The following is a 27,193-nucleotide window of genomic DNA, read 5'->3' as shown; positions in this document are numbered from 1 at the left end:
AACAATGTTGTGTGTAGTGTACTGCAGTCAATATGGTGTTATCCAGTACACTGGGAAACAATGTTGTGTGTAGTGTACTGCGGTCAATATGGTGTTATCCAGTACACTGGGAAACAATGTTGTGTGTAGTGTACTGCAGTCAATATGGTGTTATCCAGTACACTGGGAAACAATGTTGTGTGTAGTGTACTGCAGTTAATATGGTGTTATCCAGTACACTGGGAAACAATGTTGTGTGTAGTGTACTGCAGTCAATATGGTGTTATCCAGTACACTGGGAAACAATGTTGTGTGTAGTGTACTGCAGTCAATATGGTGTTATCCAGTACACTGGGAAACAATGTTGTGTGTAGTGTACTGCAGTCAATATGGTGTTATCCAGTACACTGGGAAACATTGTTGCGTGTAGTGTACTGCAGTCAATATGGTGTTATCCAGTACACTGGGAAACAATGTTGTGTGTAGTGTACTGCAGTCAATATGGTGTTATCCAGTACACTGGGAAACAATGTTGTGTGTAGTGTACTGCAGTCAATATGGTGTTATCCAGTACACTGGGAAACAATGTTGTGTGTAGTGTACTGCAGTCAATATGGTGTTATCCAGTACACTGGGAAACAATGTTGTGTGTAGTGTACTGCAGTCAATATGGTGTTATCCAGTACACTGGGAAACAATGTTGTGTGTAGTGTACTGCAGTCAATATGGTGTTATCCAGTACACTGGGAAACAATGTTGTGTGTAGTGTACTGCAGTCAATATGGTGTTATCCAGTACACTGGGAAACAATGTTGTGTGTAGTGTACTGCAGTCAATATGGTGTTATCCAGTACACTGGGAAACAATGTTGTGTGTAGTGTACTGCAGTCAATATGGTGTTATCCAGTACACTGGGAAACAATGTTGTGTGTAGTGTACTGCAGTCAATATGGTGTTATCCAGTACACTGGGAAACATTGTTGTGTGTAGTGTACTGCAGTCAATATGGTGTTATCCAGTACACTGGGAAACAATGTTGTGTGTAATGTACTGCAGTCAATATGGTGTTATCCAGTACACTGGGAAACAATGTTGTGTGTAGTGTACTGCAGTCAATATGGTGTTATCCAGTACACTGGGAAACAATGTTGTGTGTAGTGTACTGCAGTCAATATGGTGTTATCCAGTACACTGGGAAACAATGTTGTGTGTAGTGTACTGCAGTCAATATGGTGTTATCCAGTACACTGGGAAACAATGTTGTGTGTAGTGTACTGCAATATGGTGTTATCCAGTACACTGGGAAACAATGTTGTGTGTAGTGTACTGCAGTCAATATGGTGTTATCCAGTACACTGGGAAACAATGCTGTGTGTAGTGTACTGCAATATGGTGTTATCCAGTACACTGGGAAACAATGCTGTGTGTAGTGTACTGCAATATGGTGTTATCCAGTACACTGGGAAACAATGTTGTGTGTAGTGTACTGCAATATGGTGTTATCCAGTACACTGGGAAACAATGTTGTGTGTAGTGTACTGCAGTCAATATGGTGTTATCCAGTACACTGGGAAACAATGTTGTGTGTAGTGTACTGCAATATGGTGTTATCCAGTACACTGGGAAACAATGTTGTGTGTAGTGTACTGCAATATGGTGTTATCCAGTACACTGGGAAACAATGTTGTGTGTAGTGTACTGCAGTCAATATGGTGTTATCCAGTACACTGGGAAACAATGTTGTGTAGTGTACTGCAGTCAATATGGTGTTATCCAGTACACTGGGAAACAATGTTGTGTAGTGTACTGCAGTCAATATGGTGTTATCCAGTACACTGGGAAACAATGTTGTGTGTAGTGTACTGCAGTCAATATGGTGTTATCCAGTACACTGGGAAACATTGTTGCGTGTAGTGTACTGCAGTCAATATGGTGTTATCCAGTACACTGGGAAACATTGTTGCGTGTAGTGTACTGCAATATGGTGTTATCCAGTACACTGGGAAACAATGTTGTGTGTAGTGTACTGCAGTCAATATGGTGTTATCCAGTACACTGGGAAACATTGTTGCGTGTAGTGTACTGCAGTCAATATGGTGTTATCCAGTACACTGGGAAACAAGGTTGCGTGTAGTGTACTGCAGTCAATATGGTGTTATCCAGTACACTGGGAAACATTGTTGCGTGTAGTGTACTGCAATATGGTGTTATCCAGTACACTGGGAAAAAATGTTGTGTGTAGTGTACTGCAGTCAATATGGTGTTATCCAGTACACTGGGAAACATTGTTGCGTGTAGTGTACTGCAGTCAATATGGTGTTATCCAGTACACTGGGAAACAAGGTTGCGTGTAGTGTACTGCAATATGGTGTTATCCAGTACACTGGGAAACAATGTTGTGTGTAGTGTACTGCAATATGGTGTTATCCAGTACACTTGGAAACAATGTTGTGTGTAGTGTACTGCAATATGGTGTTATCCAGTACACTGGGAAACAATGTTGTGTGTAGTGTACTGCAGTCAATATGGTGTTATCCAGTACACTGGGAAACATTGTTGCGTGTAGTGTACTGCAATATGGTGTTATCCAGTACACTGGGAAACAATGTTGTGTGTAGTGTACTGCAGTCAATATGGTGTTATCCAGTACACTGGGAAACATTGTTGCGTGTAGTGTACTGCAGTCAATATGGTGTTATCCAGTACACTGGGAAACAATGTTGTGTGTAGTGTACTGCAGTCAATATGGTGTTATCCAGTACACTGGGAAACATTGTTGCGTGTAGTGTACTGCAATATGGTGTTATCCAGTACACTGGGAAACAATGTTGTGTGTAGTGTACTGCAGTCAATATGGTGTTATCCAGTACACTGGGAAACATTGTTGCGTGTAGTGTACTGCAGTCAATATGGTGTTATCCAGTACACTGGGAAACAATGTTGTGTGTAGTGTACTGCAGTCAATATGGTGTTATCCAGTACACTGGGAAACAATGTTGCGTGTAGTGTACTGCAGTCAATATGGTGTTATCCAGTACACTGGGAAACATTGTTGCGTGTAGTGTACTGCAGTCAATATGGTGTTATCCAGTACACTGGGAAACAATGTTGTGTGTAGTGTACTGCAGTCAATATGGTGTTATCCAGTACACTGGGAAACAATGTTGCGTGTAGTGTACTGCAGTCAATATGGTGTTATCCAGTACACTGGGAAACAATGTTGTGTGTCGTGTACTGCAGTCAATATGGTGTTATCCAGTACACTGGGAAACAATGTTGCGTGTAGTGTACTGCAGTCAATATGGTGTTATCCAGTACACTGGGAAACAATGTTGTGTGTCGTGTACTGCAGTCAATATTATACTTACATCCACATACGCTCGTCTGACCTCTTTGTTTCTTTGAGAGTTTCTCTCAAACGGCACCTTATAAAGTTGTTTCATTCTGATTTGGTTTCGCGTGAGAATGTGAGCCAATGTGGACAAACTGACTTGTTGAATGTTGTTGAATATGGTGTTGTCTTGGATGATGTGGCTTTGAATTTCTCGTATTCTGATTTCATTATTTTCCAAAACCATGTTTACAATGGCAGCTTCCTGTACCCCGGTGAACATTTGGCCCCTTCCTCCACCATGGTTGGCCCCTTCCTGTACCCCGGTGAACATTTGGCCCCTTCCTCTATCATGGTTGCATCTCTCAGTCCTTTAGAAAAACAAAAAAACAAAAATATAGGGCTTGGACAATGCAGCCTAAAGATATTTCCCCCACAGTAGAGTAAATTCTACAGGAAATTTGTGCAGTTAGTGTATGACATCAGCCATTCATGAAGTAAACAGGTGTCACCCAACTGATACACTATGACATGGGGTGTACTACATAGTGTGAAAGAAATGTTGGTTACATACCTGTACTCCAGTCTAAATGTCCGGATGACACAGGCGACAGTGAAACGGCTCAAGTTGGGCTGCACTCTCTGTCCAGCCTCTCACATTGTCAGCCCATGGTTGATGACATGATCAACTAAGGTTGCTCTGATTTCATTTGAAAGTTGTTGTCTTCTTTGGCCATGAACTCCTCTACCAGTTCTACCCATACCTCTCACTCTTCCTCCCCCTCTCATTCTCACCCTCCCTCTTCCTCTCTCTGCAACGGCTTCCATTGTTGTTGTAAAACAAAAGGTGCTCACCTGTGGTCTTTTCATAGTGCTTACTTCCTGATTGAAGTGGTAACAATTAACCATTGAGGTGTTTGGCCAGGTGGCACATGTATTGGCCAATTAGCTCATGTAGTGTCATTTTGAATGGCAGTGTTTTGAAATGGCAAACATGTGACTTTATGTCATATTGTTGTGTCTTATGCAGAGAACTGTGTGCAGTGCATTTAAAAAGTGCCATTTTGAATAGCAAAATGTGTGTAAAGCAGAAAATGTGTTTAGACTTTTGGAGACTTGAGAAGAGGTTTTGCTCTCTGTGTCAGTTTAAATAATTGTGCTGTGCATGTCATTTTAGTGTGTTAGCAATTGGAAAAAACTGTAAGTATGTGGTTTCCATGTGTATGATGCCATTCCATGTGCAAAGTTCCAGCTATTAATATGAGCCGTCCTCCCTTCAGCAGCCTCCACTGACATGTAGCTGGGAGTAAAAGTGACTAGGCAGTCTGGATAGATAATAAACAGAGTAGCAGCAGCGTATGTGAAGTGTGAAATTGTGTGTGTGTGTGACGTCAAAATGCATGTGTGTGTGTGCTGTGTGGTTTGGGTGTATGAGCTGCATGGGTGTGAGTGCATGGGTAGAGTCCAGTGAGTGTACATACAGCCAGGGCAAGAGAGTCAGTGCAAAAAAACAAAAATATTACCATAAATGAGTAATAAAGGCGGTCAAGGTAAATATTCCAGGTACCATTTTATTAACTGTCAAGCCTGAATTCAGAAATATTTTTGATGCAAATAAGTCACAGGCAACTATGGATACCCAGGAGGGACATCCTACATTCTACAATCCTGTCAACCCTAGTCACAGCAAATTACGCAAGCCTAAACAAGCGTACACTGTACATTCCGTCTCTGCCTGTGTTGCAACCTAAACACTGCTGGTTTTGTACCTCACCACAGCAGAGTTGTTACCAGGCGATGGGCGTCCCAGAGTGAGGGGCTCCCGGCGTTCAGGAAACCCTGTCTCTGTGACCTCGTGACCACCACAGATGTGGAGCTGTCAGTGTGTACCCGCCACGGGGAAACCAAGCGACTGTGGAGGGCAGCAGGGTCAGTTGGGGCAGAGATGGAGAGATGAGGTAGAGAAGAGGCAAAAAGAAAAAGGTTGAGCGGAAAGGGGAGGGATAAGAAGTAAAGAAGAGATGGGGGGTAGAGAGAGAAAAGGAGAAATGGAAGGAAGTAGAGATGAGAGGAGGGGAATGTAGAAAGCAGGGGGTGGAGGGGGAGGGATGAGCTGAGCAGAGCACCTGGATGCCAACTTTAAGAGCTGAATAATTGATGCCCCCTGAGCAGAGGTCATCCGTAGGGGGAGGAGGACAGGCAAACAGGGGGACAGACTCAGGGGAGGCCTGCCAGGCACAGCTATTTATAGCTGCATTAACTCTCCCTTCTGTCCCTCTCTCTCTATATGTCTGACTCTCTCCCTCTCTCTATATATGTCTGACTCTCTCCCTTTCTCTCTATATGTCTGACTCTCTCCCTCTCTCTCTATATGTCTGACTCACTCCCTCTCTCTCTCTTAAGTATCTGTCTTTTTCTCACCCTCATCCTTTTATGGCTTACTCTCACTGTCTATTTTCCCTCTCTCTTAGCTTTCTATCCCTTCTCTTTCACTCTCTTTCCCCATTCACTTGGCCTCTTTTCCTCTCCATACTTTCTGTCTTACATCTTCCTTTCCCATCTCTCTTTCTCTCCCTCCCTGTCCTATCCTCACCTACCTTCCCTCTCTTCATGCTATAAAACAATGAGCTAGGTACCCAGGACTCTCTCTCTCTCCATCCCTGTCCTATCCTCACCTCCCCTCTCTTCATGCTATAAATCAATGAGCTAGGTATATACCCAGGACTCTCTCTCTCCCTTTCTGCATGCTTCAACTCCTGATTCACTCTGTCACGCCTGCTACCTCAGGCCCGACGATAATGATCATTTTGTTTGGCTTCAATGGGCTAAAACAGATTGTAATGAACAATGAACGCTAAACACGCATAATTACATAATTTTTTCCCTTACCATTATTCACAGTCTTCACGCCTGAGTTGTAAGGTAAGCTTTGTGTCAAAGTATTATACTACCTAAGTCAACAGTTTGTCACGTTGTATAAATGATTGGAGACAGGCGCAGGAATACGTAATAGGGGGTTTTAATACTCTACCAAAAATACATCATGCCATGAAAAGGCACGGGGACGAAGCCCAAAACAAACACAAAAACACAGGGATGTAACCCAAACAAAAGACAAAGGTTAAATGTCTAATAAATACACGGGACGAGACCTGTAATAACAATACATGGGACGAGACCTGTAATAACAATACATGGGACGAGACCTGTAATAACAATACACGGGACGAGACCCGTAATAACAATACATGGGACGAGACCTGTAATAACAATACATGGGACGAGACCTGTAATAACAATACATGGGACGAGACCTGTAATAACAATACATGGGACGAGACCTGTAATAACAATACATGGGACGAGACCTGTAATAACAATACACGGGACGAGACCTGTAATAACAATACATGGGGGACGAGACCTGTAATAACAATACATGGGACGAGACCTGTAATAACAATACATGGGACGAGACCAGTAATAACAATACATAGGACGAGACCTGTAATAACAATACATGGGACGAGACCTGTAATAACAATACATGGGACGAGACCTGTAATAACAATACATGGGACGAGACCTGTAATAACAATACACGGGACGAGACCTGTAATAACAATACATGGGACGAGACCCGTAATAACAATACATGGGACGAGAACTGTAATAACAATACATGGGACGAGACCTGTAATAACAATACATGGGGACGAGACCTGTAATAACAATACACGGGACGAGACCTGTAATAACAATACATGGGACGAGACCTGTAATAACAATACATGGGACGAGACCTGTAATAACAATACATGGGACGAGACCCGTAATAACAATACATAGGACGAGACCTGTAATAACAATACACGGGACGAGACCTGTAATAACAATACATGGGACGAGACCTGTAATAACAATACATGGGACGAGACCCGTAATAACAATACATGGGACGAGACCTGTAATAACAATACACGGGACGAGACCTGTAATAACAATACATGGGACGAGACCTGTAATAACAATACATGGGACGAGACCTGTAATAACAATACATGGGACGAGACCTGTAATAACAATACACGGGACGAGACCTGTAATAACAATACACGGGACGAGACCTGTAATAACAATACACGGGACGAGACCTGTAATAACAATACATGGGACGAGACCTGTAATAACAATACATGGGACGAGACCTGTAATAACAATACATGGGACGAGACCTGTAATAACAATACATGGGACGAGACCTGTAATAACAATACATGGGACGAGACCTGTAATAACAATACATGGGACGAGACCTGTAATAACAATACATGGGACGAGACCTGTAATAACAATACATGGGACGAGACCTGTAATAACAATACATGGGACGAGACCTGTAATAACAATACATGGGACGAGACCTGTAATAACAATACACGGGACGAGACCTGTAATAACAATACACGGGACGAGACCTGTAATAACAATACATGGGACGAGACCTGTAATAACAATACATGGGACGAGACCTGTAATAACAATACATGGGACGAGACCTGTAATAACAATACATGGGACGAGACCTGTAATAACAATACATGGGACGAGACCTGTAATAACAATACATGGGACGAGACCTGTAATAACAATACATGGGACGAGACCTGTAATAACAATACATGGGACGAGACCTGTAATAACAATACATGGGACGAGACCTGTAATAACAATACATGGGACGAGACCTGTAATAACAATACATGGGACGAGACCCGTAATAACAATACATGGGACGAGACCTGTAATAACAATACATGGGACGAGACCTGTAATAACAATACATGGGACGAGACCTGTAATAACAATACATGGGACGAGACCTGTAATAACAATACATGGGGACGAGACCTGTAATAACAATACATGGGACGAGACCTGTAATAACAATACATGGGACGAGACCTGTAATAACAATACATGGGACGAGACCTGTAATAACAATACATGGGACGAGACCTGTAATAACAATACATGGGACGAGACCTGTAATAACAATACATGGGACGAGACCCGTAATAACAATACATGGGACGAGACCTGTAATAACAATACTTGGGACGAGACCTGTAATAACAATACATGGGACGAGACCTGTAATAACAATACATGGGACGAGACCTGTAATAACAATACATGGGACGAGACCCGTAATAACAATACATGGGACGAGACCCGTAATAACAATACATGGGACGAGACCTGTAATAACAATACATGGGACGAGACCTGTAATAACAATACATGGGACGAGACCTGTAATAACAATACATGGGACGAGACCTGTAATAACAATACATGGGACGAGACCTGTAATAACAATACATGGGACGAGACCTGTAATAACAATACATGGGACGAGACCTGTAATAACAATACATGGGACGAGACCTGTAATAACAATACATGGGACGAGACCTGTAATAACAATACATGGGACGAGACCTGTAATAACAATACATGGGACGAGACCTGTAATAACAATACATGGGACGAGACCTGTAATAACAATACATGGGACGAGACCTGTAATAACAATACATGGGACGAGACCTGTAATAACAATACATGGGACGAGACCAGTAATAACAATACATGGGACGAGACCTGTAATAACAATACATGGGACGAGACCTGTAATAACAATACATGGGACGAGACCTGTAATAACAATACATGGGACGAGACCAGTAATAACAATACATGGGACGAGACCTGTAATAACAATACATGGGACGAGACCTGTAATAACAATACATGGGACGAGACCTGTAATAACAATACATGGGACGAGACCTGTAATAACAATACATGGGACGAGACCAGTAATAACAATACATGGGACGAGACCTGTAATAACAACACACGGGACGAGACCTGTAATAACAACACATGGGACGAGACCCGTAATAACAATACATGGGACGAGACCCGTAATAACAATACATGGGACGAGACCCGTAATAACAATACATGGGACGAGACCCGTAATATCAATACATGGGACGAGACCTGTAATAACAATACATGGGACGAGACCTGTAATAACAATACATGGGACGAGACCTGTAATAACAATACATGGGACGAGAGCTGTAATAACAATACATGGGACGAGACCAGTAATAACAATACATGGGACGAGACCTGTAATAACAACACATGGGACGAGACCTGTAATAACAATACATGGGACGAGACCTGTAATAACAATACATGGGACGAGACCTGTAATAACAATACATGGGACGAGACCTGTAATAACAATACATGGGACGAGACCTGTAATAACAATACATGGGACGAGACCTGTAATAACAATACATGGGACGAGACCTGTAATAACAATACATGGGACGAGACCCGTAATAACAATACATGGGACGAGACCCGTAATAACAATACATGGGACGAGACCCGTAATAACAATACATGGGACGAGACCCGTAATAACAATACATGGGACGAGACCTGTAATAACAATACATGGGACGAGACCTGTAATAACAATACATGGGACGAGACCTGTAATAACGAGTACACAATGCACGCAGCATGAAAGCCAAAACAACAAAGCACAGGTACTCACAAGACCAATGAACATGGGAACAATAACTGACAAAACAATGGTGAACAGAGGGCACATATATATACAATTACTAATCAGGGGGAATGGGAACCAGGTGTGCGTAATGAAACAGTTCAATGATGCCTAGAAGGACAGTGACGTAGAACTCCGGAGCTGGTGCACGGAATGACCAGCAGTACCGGGGGAACCTGTGACCTCCCCAGTTCCTTCTGCATATTCAAGTCCTACAACTGGACTGGTGCAATTACAATACTTGCATTGCATCCCCTGAAAGCCCCAGATAGAAAAAAGTATCTTGTCTGTGATAATGAATTACAGTACTGTGTGTGTGTGTGTGTGTGTGTGTGTGTGTGTGTGTGTGTGTGTGTGTGTGTGAGGTTTATTAACTGCAGGGGTCACACGGTTGACTCTGCTATCTCCCAAATGCAATTAGGAGGTCTGGTATCTTAATGAAAGAGTCCAATGGGATTCTAATGAATTGTCCACCGTGACTGGCAATAAGCACTGCCCTTGGTGGTGAAGCCACAGCCAATACCTCACAACAATATGAATGGCTGGAGGGGTTCTGCAGAAATGGTGGTGTAGGTTACTGTTATTGTGAGAAAGGAAAGGATGAGGTGCTGCTGTTTAAATGTTTTTTGTTTATGAGAAATGTCATAAGATCATACATACGTAGCTTGATCCATGGTGTTGTTTTCAGGCAGTGTGTGTGTATTTGCTATTACTTTATTAGTCTGTCGGATGGTGTGTGTTACAGCTCATTCAGGCTGTTGTGGAGTATATTCAAAACAAATCAAATCCAACTTTATTTGTCACATGCACCAAATACAACAAGTGTAGACCTTACTGTGAAATGCTTACTTACAAGTCCTTACCCAACAGTCCAGTACAAGAAGAGTTTAGAAAATATTTACTAAATAAACTAAAGTCAAAAATAATGACAAGTAACACAATAAAGAGGCTATATACAGGGGGTACCGGTACCAAGTTAGTGTGCGGGGGTACAGGTTAGAGGTAATTTGTAGCTGGGGGTGAAGTGATTATACATAGATAATAAACAGCGTAAATATGTAAATAGTCCGGTGGCCATTTCATTAATTGTTCAACAGTCTTATGGCTTGGAGGGTAGAAGCTGTTAAGGAGACTTTTGGACCAAGACTTGGTGCTCCGGTACTGCTTGCCGTGTGGTAGCAGAGATAACAGTTTATGACTTGGGTGACTGGAGTCTCTGACAATTTTATGGGTTTTCCTCTGACACCGCCTATTATATAGGTCCTGGACTGCAGGAAGCTTGGCCCCGGTGATGTAATGGGCCGTATGCACTACCCTCAGTAGCGCCTCTGTAGCGCCTCTGATGCCGAGCAGTTGCCATACCAGGCGGTGATGCAACCAGTCAGGATGCTCTCGATGGTGAAGCTGTACAACCTTTTGAGGATCTGGGGGCCCATGTAAAATCATTTCAATCTCCTGAGGGGGGAAAGGTTTTGTCGTCCTCTCTCTACAACTGTCTTGGTGTGTTTGGACCATGATAGATCGTTGGTGATGTGGACACCAAGGAACTTGAAACTCTCGACCCGTTCCACTACAGCCCCTTCGATGTTAATGGGGACCTGTTCGGTCTGCCTTTTCCTGTAGTCCACAATCAGCTCCTTTGTCTTGCTGACATTGAGGGAGACGTTGTTGTCCTCTCACCACACTGCCAGTCCTCTGACCTCCTCCCTATAGGCCGTCTCATGTCAGTGATCAGGCCTACCACTGTTGTGTCGTCATCAAACTTAATGATGGTGTTGGAGTCGTGTTTGGCCACGCAGTCCTAACACTTCAATTCAAAATCTAACCTGTCTTAATAACTTCTGGCGTCGAGCCATCCGGGATCGTGACTACAGCCTCAAGCCCATTACCATAACGCAACGTTAACTATTCATGAAAATCGCAAATGAAATTAAATCAATATGCTAGATCTCAAGCTTAGCCTTTTGTTAACAACACTGTCATCACAGATTTTCAAAAATATGCTTCTCAACCATAGCAAAACAAGCATTTGTGTAACAGTATTGATAGCTATTGATAGCTAGCATAGCATTTAGCATTAGCATTCAGCAGGCAACATTTTCACAAAAACCAGAGAAGTATTCAAATAAAATAATTTACCTTTGAAGAACTTCAGATGTTTTCAATGAGGAGACTCTCAGTTAGATAGCAAATGTTCAGTTTTTACTAAAATATTATTTGTGTTGAAAAATCGCTCCGTTTTCTTCATCACGTTTGGGTAAGAAATTTTTTAAAATTAAGTCATTAAAACACAAACTTTTTTCAAAATTAACTACATAATATCGACAGAAACATGGCAAACGATTTTTAGAATCAATCCTCAAGGTGTTTTTCACATATCTATCGACGATAAATCCTTCGTGGCAGTTGACTTTCTCTTCTGAAGAAATGGAACGCGCGTGGACCTAAAGATTACGCAATAATTTCGACACAGGACACCGGGCGGACACCTGGTAAATGTAGTCTCTTATGGTCAATCTTCCAATGATATGCTTACAAATATGTCACAATGCTGCAGACACCTTGGAGAAACGACAGAAAGGGCAGGCTCATTCCTGGCGCATTCACAGCCATATGAGGAGACATTGGAACACAGGGCCTTCAGAATCTGGGGCATTTCCTGTATGAAACTTCATCTTGGTTTCGCCTGTAGCATTAGTTCTGGGGCACTCACAGATAATATCTTTGCAGTTTTGGAAACGTCAGAGTTTTTTCTTTCCAAAGCTGTCAATTACATGCATAGTTGAGCATCTTTTCGTGACAAAATATCTTGTTTAAAACGGGAACGTTTTTTATCCAAAAATTAAAAGAGCACCCCCTATCTCGAAGAAGTTAACTCCCATAGCAACTAGCAACTGTAATGTGTAAGTTTGACCTATCCACTAGCAAGCCGCTAGTAGTCCATCCTTCATTGGGCTCGTTATCCAGACACAGAAAAACATATCACAAATCAATAGAAAGCTAAAGACGAGCTCAGTGAAAACCCTTAACCTCTTAATCTTCCTCTTCCTCATTCTCCCGCCTCTGTGTCAGATCACTGGTTTGTGAGTGTGTGGGCGCTAGCAGCAGGTCATTAGCAACGAGAGTCATAATCCAGTGAGTAATTAAAGAAATGGGGCGAGGGTTCTTCTGAGAGCGCTAGATCACTAGCTGAGAGGCGAGAGAATCAGAAAATCAACTATAAGCCTCCCGATAGGGCCGCCAAGAGAGACCCGCTTTTTAATCAGCCACACACACACACACTACACCAACATCATCATGATGAGACAAAACACACACCATGAGAGGGAATTGAACGTGACATTTGATTAAAAGGAGGATAATTAACATGGTGGATGAAGTCATCTGTTTCTAAGTAGGGAAAGGGGATGATTTTGGGGGTCACTGTCCTAGATAGATGCCCATACGCTGTGTTTGCACAGGCAGCCCAGATCTTTTTTTCACTAATTGGTCACATCAGGACTTTTCATTGGTCAAAAGACCAATTAGTGAAAAATCTCAGAATTGGGCTGCCTGTGTAAACACGGCCTTAGAAGGCCAGATTGACTCAGGGTTTATTGCACCAACTTTCAGGGATTAAACAAACACTTTCAAAGAGGAGGAACTAGACTTGAGTTCAAAATGAAAATAAAGACAGCTTCAGTTTTGTTTTACTTGTCACTTAAGCTTTGTGTGTTCAGAGTCCTAATGGCAGATGCTAACTTGGGCACAGACTGGTGCAAATATTGAGTAAGTAAGGTCACTTCTTCAGTAGATGGCACAGGAGGCTAGTGAGAGGAGGACGGCTCATAATAATGAAGTGGATGGAATAGTATCAATTACAATGAATCAATGTGTTTTGATGTCTGTGAAAAAACATCCAAAGTACCGTAACCTGATCTTTGCAAAACACATTGCAGAGGAGTACGACTAGGTTTTGACATTTCAGAGGTTCAATTGGAGGTGAGTGTGGACAACACCTGGCACAGAGAAAGCAATGCTCTTTTCCAGCTCAAATTGTTCATTAGAGATTCAATATGCTCAATTGAATTAACTTTTCTCTGAATAATTTTAGCTGACTCTCACACTTCCCACCAAACTATAGCACTGTTTCACATTTACTGTGAAAACATCCACTTCCTGTAAGATATCTGCCAAAGAGATCAGGCCCAACATGGTGAGATTCAGATAAATAGCTGACTATGAGAGCTCATCTCCCAGCAGTGCTTGTGAGAGGCAATCTAATTGCTGTTCAAGAGAGATTCAAGGTGCTCTTATGCTGACATGATACGAAACTTGTTCCCTGAAATCTGTCTGTCTTTACCATTTCCATTGACCATCGATACGTTCCCTGACCCTGGCTCCTTGCCCTTAACCAGAAACATACATTTGTGCCCAACCAGATGGAGCGGACAACGGCTGTGCATCAGAACCAAACTACTAAGTGAAAATGTTTTTATTTTATTCCAAGTACTCTGTACATTTGTGTATTTTATATATAGTGTATGATTGTTTCTGTTATTGTCATATTGTCTTCCTCCCTCTAACTAAATATCTGGACGACGCTGGATGTGCAGAGCCTTGATGTGCTTATCTTTCCCCTCGCACGCCGCCCACCATGTTTGGCTTATTATTTTCTCCCTCTGTGCACCTCGCCGCCTATTGTGGTGGCCGTTTCATTTCGATAAGGCATTGAAATATAGAGGGGAAATTTAAACCGCAAGCCCAGGCAGCAGCGCGGACATGCGGACCGCAGAGGGTAAATTGTTATTTCACCATTACGGATGGAGAGAGAACTGAACGGGTGGAATGAGTTCTAAAAAATCAAAAATTAGAGAGAAAGAGCGAGGGATGAAAAATGGAGGGAGAGAGAAAGAGCGAGGGATGAAAAATGGAGGGAGAGAGAAAGAGAGAGAGAATATGTTTGGCTTATCAGAGCTTGGCAGTTGGGCTTGTGCACACAAGGGATAACCCTGGCACTTTTTGTTCCTGACGTCCTGCTGGGATTTAGGTCGGTTGTCACGGGGTCAGGGGCGCGAGGCTTTTCCCTTAAGGCCATGTCCCCAAATCCCTGAAAAGAACACTCACAGAAAGATAGAGACAGTTCCAGAATCAGAAACCTGTTATAAAAAAAGCAAAAAGAGCAAAACAAAATGTCAATTTGTGAGTTGGCGTAGCATATCTGTACTTATTTCCTTCTTGACTACACCTGGTACACCTGGTAGACCTGGTGTCAGGCCCCGACTTCATTTCTGTCACTGAGATATGCTGACAAAGATCATTGTGTTCAGCAGTGGGACTGACTCAAATATGAGGTGATGTCTCAACAAGTTCATGAACAATGTGTATTGCCCAATATTGCATTGCCTCTGAACAAGTTGAGGATATTGTAGGGAGGATTGGAGGGATTTGTGAACCTACTACACCAAGAGGTTTGGAAGTCTTACAAGATCACCAAGTGTTGGTCCAATGCACAAGATTTACCACCCTACCCCATCACCAAGAAAGTGTTCTCCAGTGTTTCTCTTAAAAGACAATCACACAACTCTTGCTGTGCCACCAATGGTAGGAAACGGGTTGTCAATCCCACTTCTGACACCAGTGTAGTGAATGTGGGAAGCAGTCAGTAGCAAGGCTTGAACCAAAGACCCTGACAAGGCAAACACACACTCTGTGTCACAACTACACTCTGTCATAAGGGAGGTCGTGCTTACATATGACAACTTCAATCTGACTCATTCAACAAGGTAAAACTATTTTTTACAACAAACGATTGTATAAAATTACTCATGTCCAGCAGACAACTTCAGTTGAACTTGATTATCACACCACTTGTGCTATTAAAAGCTGAGATAGAAAACCAGCATGAACTCTCGTATATCTCCTATTGGAGACCATGAAAACTTTATTAAAAAACAAAGTTTTCTGGAAGGTGGCCTGGAGAGAGGAATATCGAAAAACTAAGCAAACACAAATTGCATTTCCTTCTCCCTGTCTGGCCTGGCACGACATGCCACCGAGGCAATTACAACTGCAGAACTGAGGCAATTACAACTGCAGAACTGAGGCAATTACAACTGCAGAACACTGTTTCAGTCTCTTAGCAGCTCAGCTGTTTTTTGCCACCACCTCTTGAAACATACACAATGTCCTCAACAACAGTCTTTAGAGTGGCGGCATGCAGAGACATTTCCAGGTCTGATCTGTAAATAGGTTGACACACTTTTAATCCTTTCTCTCTACCTTGTTTCCTCTCTACCCCTCATGTCCTCCTCCTCCTCCTCCTCTTCCATCTCCTCCTCCTCCTCTTGTTCAGGGGAGATCTGTGCATTTAAGATCCACGGGCAGGAGGCCCCGTTCGAGGCGGTGGTCCTGAACAGGACGTCAGGGGAGGGGGTCCTGAGGGCCAAGGGCCCGGTGGACTGTGAGACCCAGAAGGAGTACACCTTCATCATCCAGGCTTACGACTGTGGGGCAGAGGCCAGTGGAGCCAGCTGGAAGAAGTCACATAAGTAAGGAAGGGTGTGTCGGGTACGGGGGTTGGTGTGTGTGTGTGTTGGAGGGAATGTTGGGGGGTTGGTGTGTGTCGGGTACGGGGGTTAGTGTGTGTGTGTGTGTGTGTGTGTGTGTGTGTGTGTGTGTGTGTGTGTGTGTGTGTGTGTGTGTGTGTGTGTGTGTGTGTGTGTGTGTGTGTGTGTGTTGGAGAGAATGTTGGGGGGGTTGGTGTGTGTCGGGTACGGAGGTTGGTGTGTGTGTGTTGGAGGGAATGTCGGGGGGTTGGTGTGTGTGTGTGTGTGTGTGTGTGTGTGTGTGTGTGTGTGTGTGTGTGTGTGTGTGTGTGTGTGTGTGTGTGTGTGTGTGTGTGTGTGTGTGTGTGTGTGTGTGTGTGTGTGTGTGTGTGTGTGGAGAGAATGTTGGGGGTTGGTGTGTGTCGGGTACGGAGGTTGGTGTGTGTGTGTTGGAGGGAATGTCGGGGTTGGTGTGTGTGTGTGTCGGGTACGGGGGTTGGTGTGTGTGTTGGAGGGAAGGTCGGAGGGTTTTGAGTGTGTGTTGGAGGGAATGTCGGAGGGGGTGTGTGTGTATGTGTGTTGGAGGGAATGTCGGAGGGTGTGTGTGTGTGTATGTGTGTTGGAGGGAATGTCGGAGGGTGTGTGTGTGCGCCTGTATCTTTGTGTAATGTGTGTGTGAGATCGATTTTTGTAAAACATGATGCATTGCACAAGCAAACTGATATGTCCCTACATGCCCATGCCACGTGTACAGTATGTGGGTCCTACAGTTGTTCTCAAAACTATGGTCGTAGACAGTGACAGATCACATCCACTGTGCAATACCTAGTCACAGCTGAGACTTCCTCAATGTTCAGCTCGTGGGATGTTTTTAATTAATAAGGGCCTGAAGGATCCTTATGAGCCAGACAGTTGTGGACAACCGCAAATCAAGCCCTACATCCCTGCTCTGATGAAGTGCTATTGAAAGCTGTTGTCTAGGGCAACGACTAAGGCGGATACTGAGAGAGAGGGAGGGATTTCACAGCTTGGGCTTCTTTGATGAATGTCACTTTACATAGAGAGATGGTAGTGTGTGTGTGTGTGTGTGTGTGTGTGTGTGTGTGTGTGTGTGTGTGTGTGTGTGTGTGTGTGTGTGTGTGTGTGTGTGTGTGTGTGTGTGTGTGTGTGTGTGTGTGTGTGTGTGTGTGTGTGTGTGTGTGTGTGTGTGTGTGTGTGCATCACTGCAGGACATTCTAAGTAGGTCTCATTAAGTGAATGTCTTTAATTAGGAAGACATGCTACAGCAACAGACCCACCATCGCTTCTTGTCACACAAGGTCATTGTCAGGACTTTATTTAAATAATACTAAGATATTGAAAATATAACTTGTTACGTTTAGTGTTGTTTGGGGATTGTTTTACATAATACAAAGAAGAGGCCCTGAACCAACCTAGATGTAGTGAGGATATCTCTCATTTGCTCCGGGGCCAAAAAATGGCATCACTACCAACCTTTTTTACAGTACAACTATCCGTGACAGGCAGGATTTGACTTTGTCTGGACTGCTCTCATGTTTCTCTCTCTCTTGTTCTCTCAGCTGGTAACGAGATTATGAGCGGATTTGTATTGTATGTTATGGTTTGTTGTTTCTGTTTTTGAGAGCTTAGTAGGGGTTTGAAGACGTTGTGTATTTTGTAATCATTAGTACTTATTTTGTCATGTTGGAAGAAAGAGTATCAAAGATATCGGTCTTACTGCCTCTTTCTGGCTCTCTCTCTCTCCAGGGCAGTGGTTCACATCCAGGTGGATGACGTAAATGAGTTCTCTCCTGTGTTCCGGGAGCCTATGTACCACGCTTCAGCAATGGAAGGGAAGATCTATGACAGCATCCTGCAGGTAGAGGCCTGGGACCAGGACTGTTCTCCGCAGTACAGCCAGATCTGCAACTATGACATCGTCACCTCCAACACGCCCTTTGCCATCGACCGCAACGGTCAGTGACCTCTAACCCCCATCCCCTGACCGCACAACCTGCAGGTCAAAAGGCACAGTTATTACACATGGCCCATGCGGAAATTGAACCCACAAAGTTGCTGTTGCCAGAATTCTTCTCCAACCCACTGAACTTAGTTAATTCTATTCAAAGTACATCTCTCATACCATTTGTCAGTGTGCTGTATACATGGACTCTTAAAATGCTTCCCCATTCATCCTCTGATCACAGTGCAGTGTTATACAGAGTGATCTGAAACTGGATCCAGCTCTGTGTGATCAGCGGGAAAACAAGGACGAGTGGAGCGGACAGGCCAAAATGACATCAGATACTCCACAGCTTGCCATCTCTGCTAGCCTCTCTCCTCCTGCTCTCCTCTCTCTCTTTTTCTTCCTTCCTTCCTCCCTCCCTCTCTCTTTCTCTCTCCATCCCCACCTCCTTTCATTTCTATCTCTCTGTTTGTTTCCCTCTCTCTCTTTCTTAATGACTTCCTCCCTGTCTGGTACCTCTGATGTCCACTGGCACGGCTCAGTCGCTTCTGTGACCCCCAGGGGACAGCAGGTTGGCACTTTCATGGCTCCCGCGCGCCATGCCAGCTACACGGCTGCCAGTCGCCTTGCCTCCTATGGCCCTCCCAGGCTCTGCAGTGCGACTGGCACTTGTGGTGATCAAATAGAGCTGAGTGTAGTGATGCTTGGGGGCCACCAGAGTGTGTTTTTTACCGAGAGGGCTTCTGGCTCCATCATTAACTGTGGATCAGAGGCCTGAGTAAGTTATTAAATAAAACAGGCCTGTCTGCCCTCTGTAGCTCAGGGAGGGAAGGAGAGAGAGAGATGAGTGAGTGAGGAAGGGAGAGACTAACCACTGGAACACATGAACAGAGCACAACTCAGGATATAAAGAAGTACTTTTAATCATGTCTCTCCACCAGTTGGTAAATCTCCCATTACAATTTTTATAGAAATTTGTTCAATAACCCTGTTGGAGTAAAACAGTCTATCTAATCTAGTCTTGTTAGACATACACCTCAAAGAATGGTGAACTTGAGAATCGGGTCCTGGAGAGCTGTAGTGTGTGCTAGTTTTCACAGAGACTACACATTGGGACAGCAATGGGAGATGAGGCTGGGACCAGAGATCCATCGTGTAAATGGGACCTGTTAGCTGTCACTGGTGATGTCTCATTTGTAACCTACAGTATACCCTGCCTGGGTCAGATTCTATCCTGGTATTAGATGTGTCACAGTTGCATGTATTGCATTCAATCAAAGAAAAAACAATGCCATCTCTCCTCAGTTTCCTAAAGTGTCATTTAGGGTAGAATCCATACAACTCATTGTTGTCAATGGGAGATTTCCACAGAATAATGAGTTGTGCATGGATACAGTCCATTGAGACCAGTGTAGCCGCCACCACAGCCCTTACGGTGGAACTACAGTACAGTGTTTCGTCTGAATAAAAGCCTCCTTTTGATTCACTGCATGACATGAATCAACACAATCAGAGCTAACAACATACCACTCCACTAACACTCCGACCCAGATTCACAGAAGGATGTGAGAGACTGAGATATTCTCCTTTTCCAGGGAACATCATGTTCGTAGTACCCATCTGGGAGTGGCACTGTCCAGGTTTGAGGGCTCACACTGCTCCTGACCTCTCCTCTCTTCTCCTCTCCTCTCCGCTGTCACCTTTACAGCATCAGGACCATAGAGATACAACTATAAAGAGGCTGAAATCATAAGTCCCCAAACCATAATTCCTCTCTAGTGCTCTATCTCCATGATCCAGACCCAGGCACACTCTCAGACAACCAAACTGACTCGAGGCTGCTAGCGAGTACACTGAAAATAGACCTAATTTAGGGAAGGTGGGAAAACAAAATTCAAACTCAGTTTGGACCCACCTATTCATTCCAGGGTTTTTCTTTATTTTGACTATTTTCTACATTGTAGAATAATAGTGAAAACATACAAACTATGAAATAACAAACATGGATTCATGTAGTAACCAAAAAAGGGTTAAACAAATCAAAATATATGTTATATATCAGATTCTTCAAAACAGCCAGCCTTTGCCTTGATGCACACTCTTTGCACAGTCTTGGCATTCTCTCAACCAGTTTCATGAGGTAGTCACCGGGAATGCATTTCAATTAACAGGTGTGTCTTGTTAAAAGTTCATTTGTGGACATTTCTTTCCTTCTTAATGTGTTTGAGCCAATCAGTATTGTAACAAGGTAGGGGTGGTATACAGAAGATAGCCCTATTTGGTAAAATACCAAGTCCATATTATGGCAAGAACAGCTCAAATAAGAAAAGAGAAATGACAGTCCATCATTACTTTAACACATTCAGGAAAATTTCAAGAACTTTGAAAGTTTCTTCAAGAGCAGTCGCAAAAACCATCAAGCGCTATGATGAAGCTGGCTCTCATAAGGACCGCAACAGGAACAGAACACCCAGAGTAACCTCAGCTGCAGAGGATAAGTTCATTAGAGTTACCAGCCTCAGAAATTGCAGCCCAAATAAATTCTTCACAGAGTTCAAGTAACAGACACATCTCAACATCAACTGTTCAGAGGAGACTGCATGAATCAGGCCTTCATGGTCGAATTGCTGCAAAGAAACCAATACTAAAAGACACCAATAAGAAGAAAAGACTTGCTTGGGCCAAGAAACTTGAGCAGTGAACATTAGACCAGTGGAAATCTGTTCTTTGGACTGATGAGTCCAAATTTGATGAGTCCAAATTCCGTGTCTTTGTGAGGCGCAGAGTAGGCGAACAGATTATCTCAGCATGTGTGGTTCCCACCGTGAAGCATGGAGGAGGAGGTGTGATGGTCTGGGGGTGCTTTGCTGGTGACACTGTCAGTGATTTATTTGTAATTCAAGGCAAACTTAACCAGCATGGCTACCACAGCATTCTGCAGCAATACGCCATCCCATCTGGTTTGCACTTAGTGGGACTATAATTTGTTTTTCAACAGGACAATGACCCAACACACCTCCAGGCTGTGTAAGAGCTATTTGACCAAGAAAGAGAGTGATGGAGTGCTGCATCAGATGACCTGGCCTACACAATCACCTGACCTCAACCGACTTGAGATGGTTTGGGATGAGTTGGACCGCAGAGTGAATTAAAAGCAGCCAACAAGTGCTCAGCATATGTGGGAACTCCTTCAAGACTGTTGGAAAAGCATTCCAGGTGAAGCTGGTTAAGAGAATGCCAAGAGTGTGCAAAACTGTCATCAAGGCAAAGGGTGGCTACATTGAAGAATCTAAAATCTAAAATATATTTGGATTTGTTTAACACTTTTTGGTTACTACATGATTCCATATTATAGTTTTGAGTATTTCATAGTTTTGATGTCTTTACTATTATTCTACAAAATAGTAAAATAAAGAAAAACCCTTGAATGAGTAGGTGTGTCCAAACTTTTGATACTGGTACTTTTGATACTTGTACTGTATATGGTACACTCAGAAAAAAGGAGCTATCTAGAACCTAAAAGGGTTCTTCCGCTGTTCCCATAGGAGAACCCTTTGAAGAACCCTTTTAGGTTCCAAGTAGAACCATTCTGGTTCCAGATAGAACCCTTTTGGGTTCAATGTAGGACCGTTTCAACAGAGGGTTCTACATGGAAACAAAAAGTGTTCTCCCTGAACCAAAAGGGTTTTATAGTCTGATGAGCCTTGCGGATGTAGATGGTAAAGGAACTCAGTAAGATTAATTGTAAAATAGGTTTATTCTTTGACTCCAGAAATACAATCTTTGCAGAAGATATCAGTGACTATGAGTTTCTTGAGTGCATCCATGTTTACATTTTACATTTTCCTTCTCTAGGCAACATCAGAAACACGGAGCGTCTGAGCTACGACAAGAAGCAGCGCTACAAGGTCATGGTGACCGCCTTCGATTGCGGCCAGAAGAGGGCGACGGAGAGTGTGGCGGTGCACATCGACGTCAAGCCTGTCTGCAAACCTGGCTGGCAAGGTGAGTCTAATCAAAGAAATACACACACTGCTTAGATCTGAGTTGCAGATCCCAAAAGATACTACTAACAGGTTGCTAATTATTTGATAAGTAGTGTGGGTTCCCACATGTTAGAGGAACACTGTATTTATATTTTATTTCTTTAACTAGGCAAGTCCGTTAAGAACAAATTCTTATTTTGCAATGACGGCCTACCCCGGCCAAACCCTCCCCTACCCGGGCGACGCTGGGCCAGTTGTGCGCTGCCCTATAGGACTCCTGATCACGGCCGGTTGTGATACAGCCCACTATCGAACCAGGGTCTGTAGTGATGCGTCTAGCACTAGGATGGAGTGCTTTAGACCGCTGCACCACTCGGGAGTATCTGGTGAAGAGCAGCAGAAATCGATTGCTCCACTCAGATTGAAGGACATTTTAAGGGTGTTATCTAATATTTTGCAGATGAACATACCAGACAGTCTACACAGCTGGTACACAAAGACCAAGGTCAGGCTCAGATTGGGGCCACATGATTCTTGACCAACAAACCTTCCTTTACTTCTCGCAAAATGGTTGCAGGCATGTCTCTTAGATTCTCTGCGGTCGCATTGGACTGTTCTTTCCTCCATCTACACCCATATGCCACAGCAGTCTGCTTTCAGGGAGAAAGGAGCTCTCATCATCCCCGTGGGGGCTTATAGCTACAATATCACACTCCTGGCTCTGGATCTTACAGTCCTCCTCGACTCGACTCTGTTTACCCGACCAATCCAGGTCAATGGCCCCTGTGGAGAAGGGAAGACGGGGATACAGTGGCATTCTAGACAGAGAGAAAGAGAGAGAGAAGGATAGATAGGGGAGAGAAGAAAGGAGAGGGGCTTTTAGCATATCCCGTTTTAGAATAAAGCCTTTTAGTGTCTTGGGAACTTGCCTGGATCTTGTCTCGGACTACTGTAGCATGTGCAGAGTGAAAGCCTTTATAAGAGGACAGGGTCCCCCACTGCTTCCCTGTCAGATGTCAGTAGGCCACGTCAGGAGAAGAAAGGCTGGGGAGACATGCGCCGGATATTTCACCTTAACCCAGTTGGAAGAAATCACTCCTTTCTTGAAAGGGCAAACAATGACAGAATGGCCACACCTCCACTGTTTGGTTAAAAGCTGAGGGATGGATGCAAGGAATGACCATTGATGATATAACAATTATAGTTTTAACCATGTTTTAAGGCTATACAGCATTTGTTTAGAATTACAATGTTTACAAACAGTAGAGTAAAACAAGTGTATATTTTGGTTTCTGATTGACTAAGTTTTAGAGGCATTTATAAGTTATATTCTTGAAGAACCATTTGGGTATATACATTGAGTGTACAAAATATTAGGAACACCGTCCTTATATTGAGTTGTACCGCTCCTTTTCCCTCAGAACAGCCTCAATTCCTCTGGGCTCTACAAGGTGTTGAAAGTGTTCCACAGTGATGCTGGCCCATGTTGACTCCAATGCTTCCCACAGTTGTGTCAAGTTGCCTTGTTTTGTACACTTGGTGTATATATTTAGTGTAAAAGTCCAATAACTGGATGTAGCCATCGCAGATTGCATATTTAAAGACAGTGTGTGATTCCTCCTGCTGGAAATGTGTCCAGAGTTGTTCCATTGCCTGGGTGGAGGCTCACACAGTAGTGGGGGATGGCTTCATACTAAAGGGCAACTCTCCATGAGACACTCCACTGTAAATGTCATCTTCAAATAAAGCTGTACATTCTTATCTACTAGTCCTCAATGCCATGGCAACGGTACATCCTGCAAAGTACAGTAGAGTGTCACATTCCCACCGTCTTTGCGTTTGAAAGGAGTCATCAGTCCTCCCCTCGGAGCAATAATAAATATGTTGTACTCACACAAAAGCTCTCAAATGTCTAAAATTCCAGCCATAATCCACCATGGGCTAGCCGTTAACCTTACATATATCAAATGAACTTAAATTGTATTTGTCACATGCGCTGAATACAACAGGTACACCTTACAGTGAAATGCTTACTTACAAGCCCTTAACCAGCAATGCAGTTCAAGAAATATAGTTAATAAAATATTGACTAAATAAACAATCTATTCAATCACAAGGTAACACAAGAAATGTACATAACAATAACGAGGCTCTATATACAGGGGGTACCGGTACAGAGTCAATGTACGGGGGTACAGGTTAATCGAGGTAATTTGTAAAGTGACTATGCATAGATAATAACCAGCGAGTAGCAGCAGTGTAAAAATAAAAGGGATGGCCATTTGTAAATAGTCCGTCTGGCCATTTTATTAGTTTAGTTGTTCAGCAGTCTTGTGGTTTGGGGGTAGAAGTTGTTAAAGATATAGGTATTACATACTCGGTCAGGGAGAGGTTGAAAATGTCATTGAAGACACTTGACAGTTGGTCCACACATGCTTTGAGTACACGTCCTGGTAATCCTTCTGGCCCAGCGGCTTTGAATGTTGACCTGTTTAAAGGTCTTGCTCACATTGGCTACGGAGAGCGGGATTTCTTATAAGCGTCCGGATTAGTGTCCCGCTCCTTGAAAGTGGAAGCTTTAGCCTTTAGCTCGATGCGGATGTTGTCTGTAAACCATGGCTTCTGGTTGTGAAATGTATGTACGGTCACCAAGGGGACGACGTCGTCGATGCATTTATTGATGAAGCCGATGACTGATGTGGTGTACTCCTCAATGTCATTGGATGAATCCTGGAACATATTCCAGTCTGTGCTAGCAATACCGTCTTGTAGCGTAGCATCCGCATCATCTGACCACTTCTGTATTGAGCAAGTCACTGGTACTTCCTGCTTTAGTTGTTACTTGTTAGCAGGAATCAGGAGGATAGAATTATGATCAGATTTGCCAAATGGAGGGCGAGGGAGAGCTTTGTATGCATCTATGTGTGTGCAGTAAAGGTGATCTAGAGATTTTTTTCCTCTGGTTGCACATTTAACATGCTGGTAGAAATGAGGTAAAACTGATTTGTTTGAGTGATTTCATTGAGTGCGGTCTTACTGTGGTGGTAAATTGACGGCTACGAATAATATAGATGAAAACTATATTGGTAGATATGGAGGTCTACAGCTTATCATGAGGTATTCTACCTCAGGCGAGCACTACCTATATAATCATTAAAATAAGATGAAATGAGGCATTAACATTTTATGGCTATATACTTCATAAAGTAATTTATTTGACCTTAATAAAGGCGCACATGAAATGAGTATGATTTGTGTAATTGAATAGAGAGCATATTGATATCATAGCACTACTTGAAATTGGTGCCTGCAAGATTTCTATGGCCGTCGAGACAATGCTGTTAGTATATTTTCATTACCAGGTGAGATATTGTTTTGTTCTCACAAGAGGAAATTAAAACATGAGTATAACTCCCAATTAGAATCACAGGTGAAATAGAGAAATTCCTGCACCATTTCTTTTGCCAGCCATCTACCAACGCAGGTTGGCATTTATTGTAATGAATTTTGCCCTGGAGGTAGCTCTGCAGAGTGGTCATTTGCTGGCACAGGGCAAGATTCATGACAATAAACCTGCTCCAACAACATCCTCTCTCTGTCTGCCTCTCCCTGGTCATTATTTTCTCGGAATGTTTGACCTTGAATATATCAAGGAACAGACTCGACAGCTGTCAACTCTCTGCTCCACACACAGTAATAAAATGGTCATTACTGCTTCCTAGACTATAAAGAAGACCGGGTGCGGCACACAGAAACATATGGAGGGTAATCGAAATATAAACTGGGTGACAAAGATGACAGACTAGTTTGGGGTGGGTAGGTCTTCCTGCAATGGAGCTGTCATGTTCTTTAAGCATGTAATTCTACTCTCGCGTACTCTGTCTAACACCATCGCTCTCGTTCTCTCTCTCACACTACATCTATCTGCCATCTTTCTGGTCATATGCCACCTATCATGGTTCATCTTTACAGCCGCCCATCCCATTCTCTCGCCATTTTCTGGTAATCTGGTATCACTTTGATCTGGTAGAGAACCATCAATGTCACTCTAGACTTCTGATGAGATTGCCTCAGCACTTCAAATGTATTCTTATTTTATTCCACTTCCACACTCCTTTTCTATTCTACTGTTCGACTTAATTTCAGATTCTATTCCCCCCAATTCCTACTGCGATTCTGCGATTCTTCTGGCCCAATCAGCAGAGGCGATTTAACTCTCATATTGCCTGTGGTGGTGAAAAGGCCTGCTGTGGAGTCCCTGCTGGGGACTCCCTGCCTGGTCTACACATCCCTTTGATAAAGACACACTCTGAAGTAGAATATCTTACCTGGAGTGAGCTGAGCTTGGTCTACCAATCAATAATATATTTTGAGAGATGCCTGTAATTATGCATGTTGTTTGTGACATAATTGGGCAGTGATTCATGTCAAATGAATCCCTTTGTGGTGATATGTTAGCGTGTTCGTTAGCATTGATAGCAACATTTGTCATTGTAGCATTGTAATTTTAGCTACATGACACTGAGTAGTCTAACACCTGAATTCAATTTAAGCTCAGACAGGACATCCTTTCATTCTTTCTGTCTCAGGTAAGGGTTATTGGTTTGATTTGGAAGGCCTTCCGAGCTAGCAATGAGGAATTGGCCCAGAAGCGGCCCTCTTACGGGGGGCTGGAACTGATTGAATTTGCCCGGAATCGGGTTTTGGACTCGGCCCGGAATCAATATGAAGGACTGCCCAGAA

The 27,193-nt window shown here is 43.3% G+C and overlaps 1 protein-coding gene across 3 annotated transcripts in view; it reads left to right on the top strand.

Annotated features, from left to right (window-relative positions):
• Positions 1-27,193, top strand: part of LOC118372327 (calsyntenin-2) — a 319,613-nt gene that overhangs the window by 232,404 nt on the left and 60,016 nt on the right. For all 3 annotated transcript variants that reach the window (XM_052463497.1, XM_052463496.1, XM_035758176.2), the window contains 3 exons: positions 16,306-16,501; positions 18,266-18,474; positions 22,320-22,469. In XM_052463497.1, coding sequence (XP_052319457.1) covers positions 16,306-16,501; positions 18,266-18,474; positions 22,320-22,469 — 555 coding nt within the window. The remainder of the gene's footprint in view (positions 1-16,305; positions 16,502-18,265; positions 18,475-22,319; positions 22,470-27,193) is intronic.

The sequence above is a fragment of the Oncorhynchus keta genome, chromosome 15, assembly GCF_023373465.1.
Source record: "Oncorhynchus keta strain PuntledgeMale-10-30-2019 chromosome 15, Oket_V2, whole genome shotgun sequence".
Classification (NCBI taxonomy): domain Eukaryota; kingdom Metazoa; phylum Chordata; class Actinopteri; order Salmoniformes; family Salmonidae; genus Oncorhynchus; species Oncorhynchus keta.
Note: the sequence above shows the minus strand (reverse complement) of the source record. Positions and strands in the feature narration are given on the sequence as shown.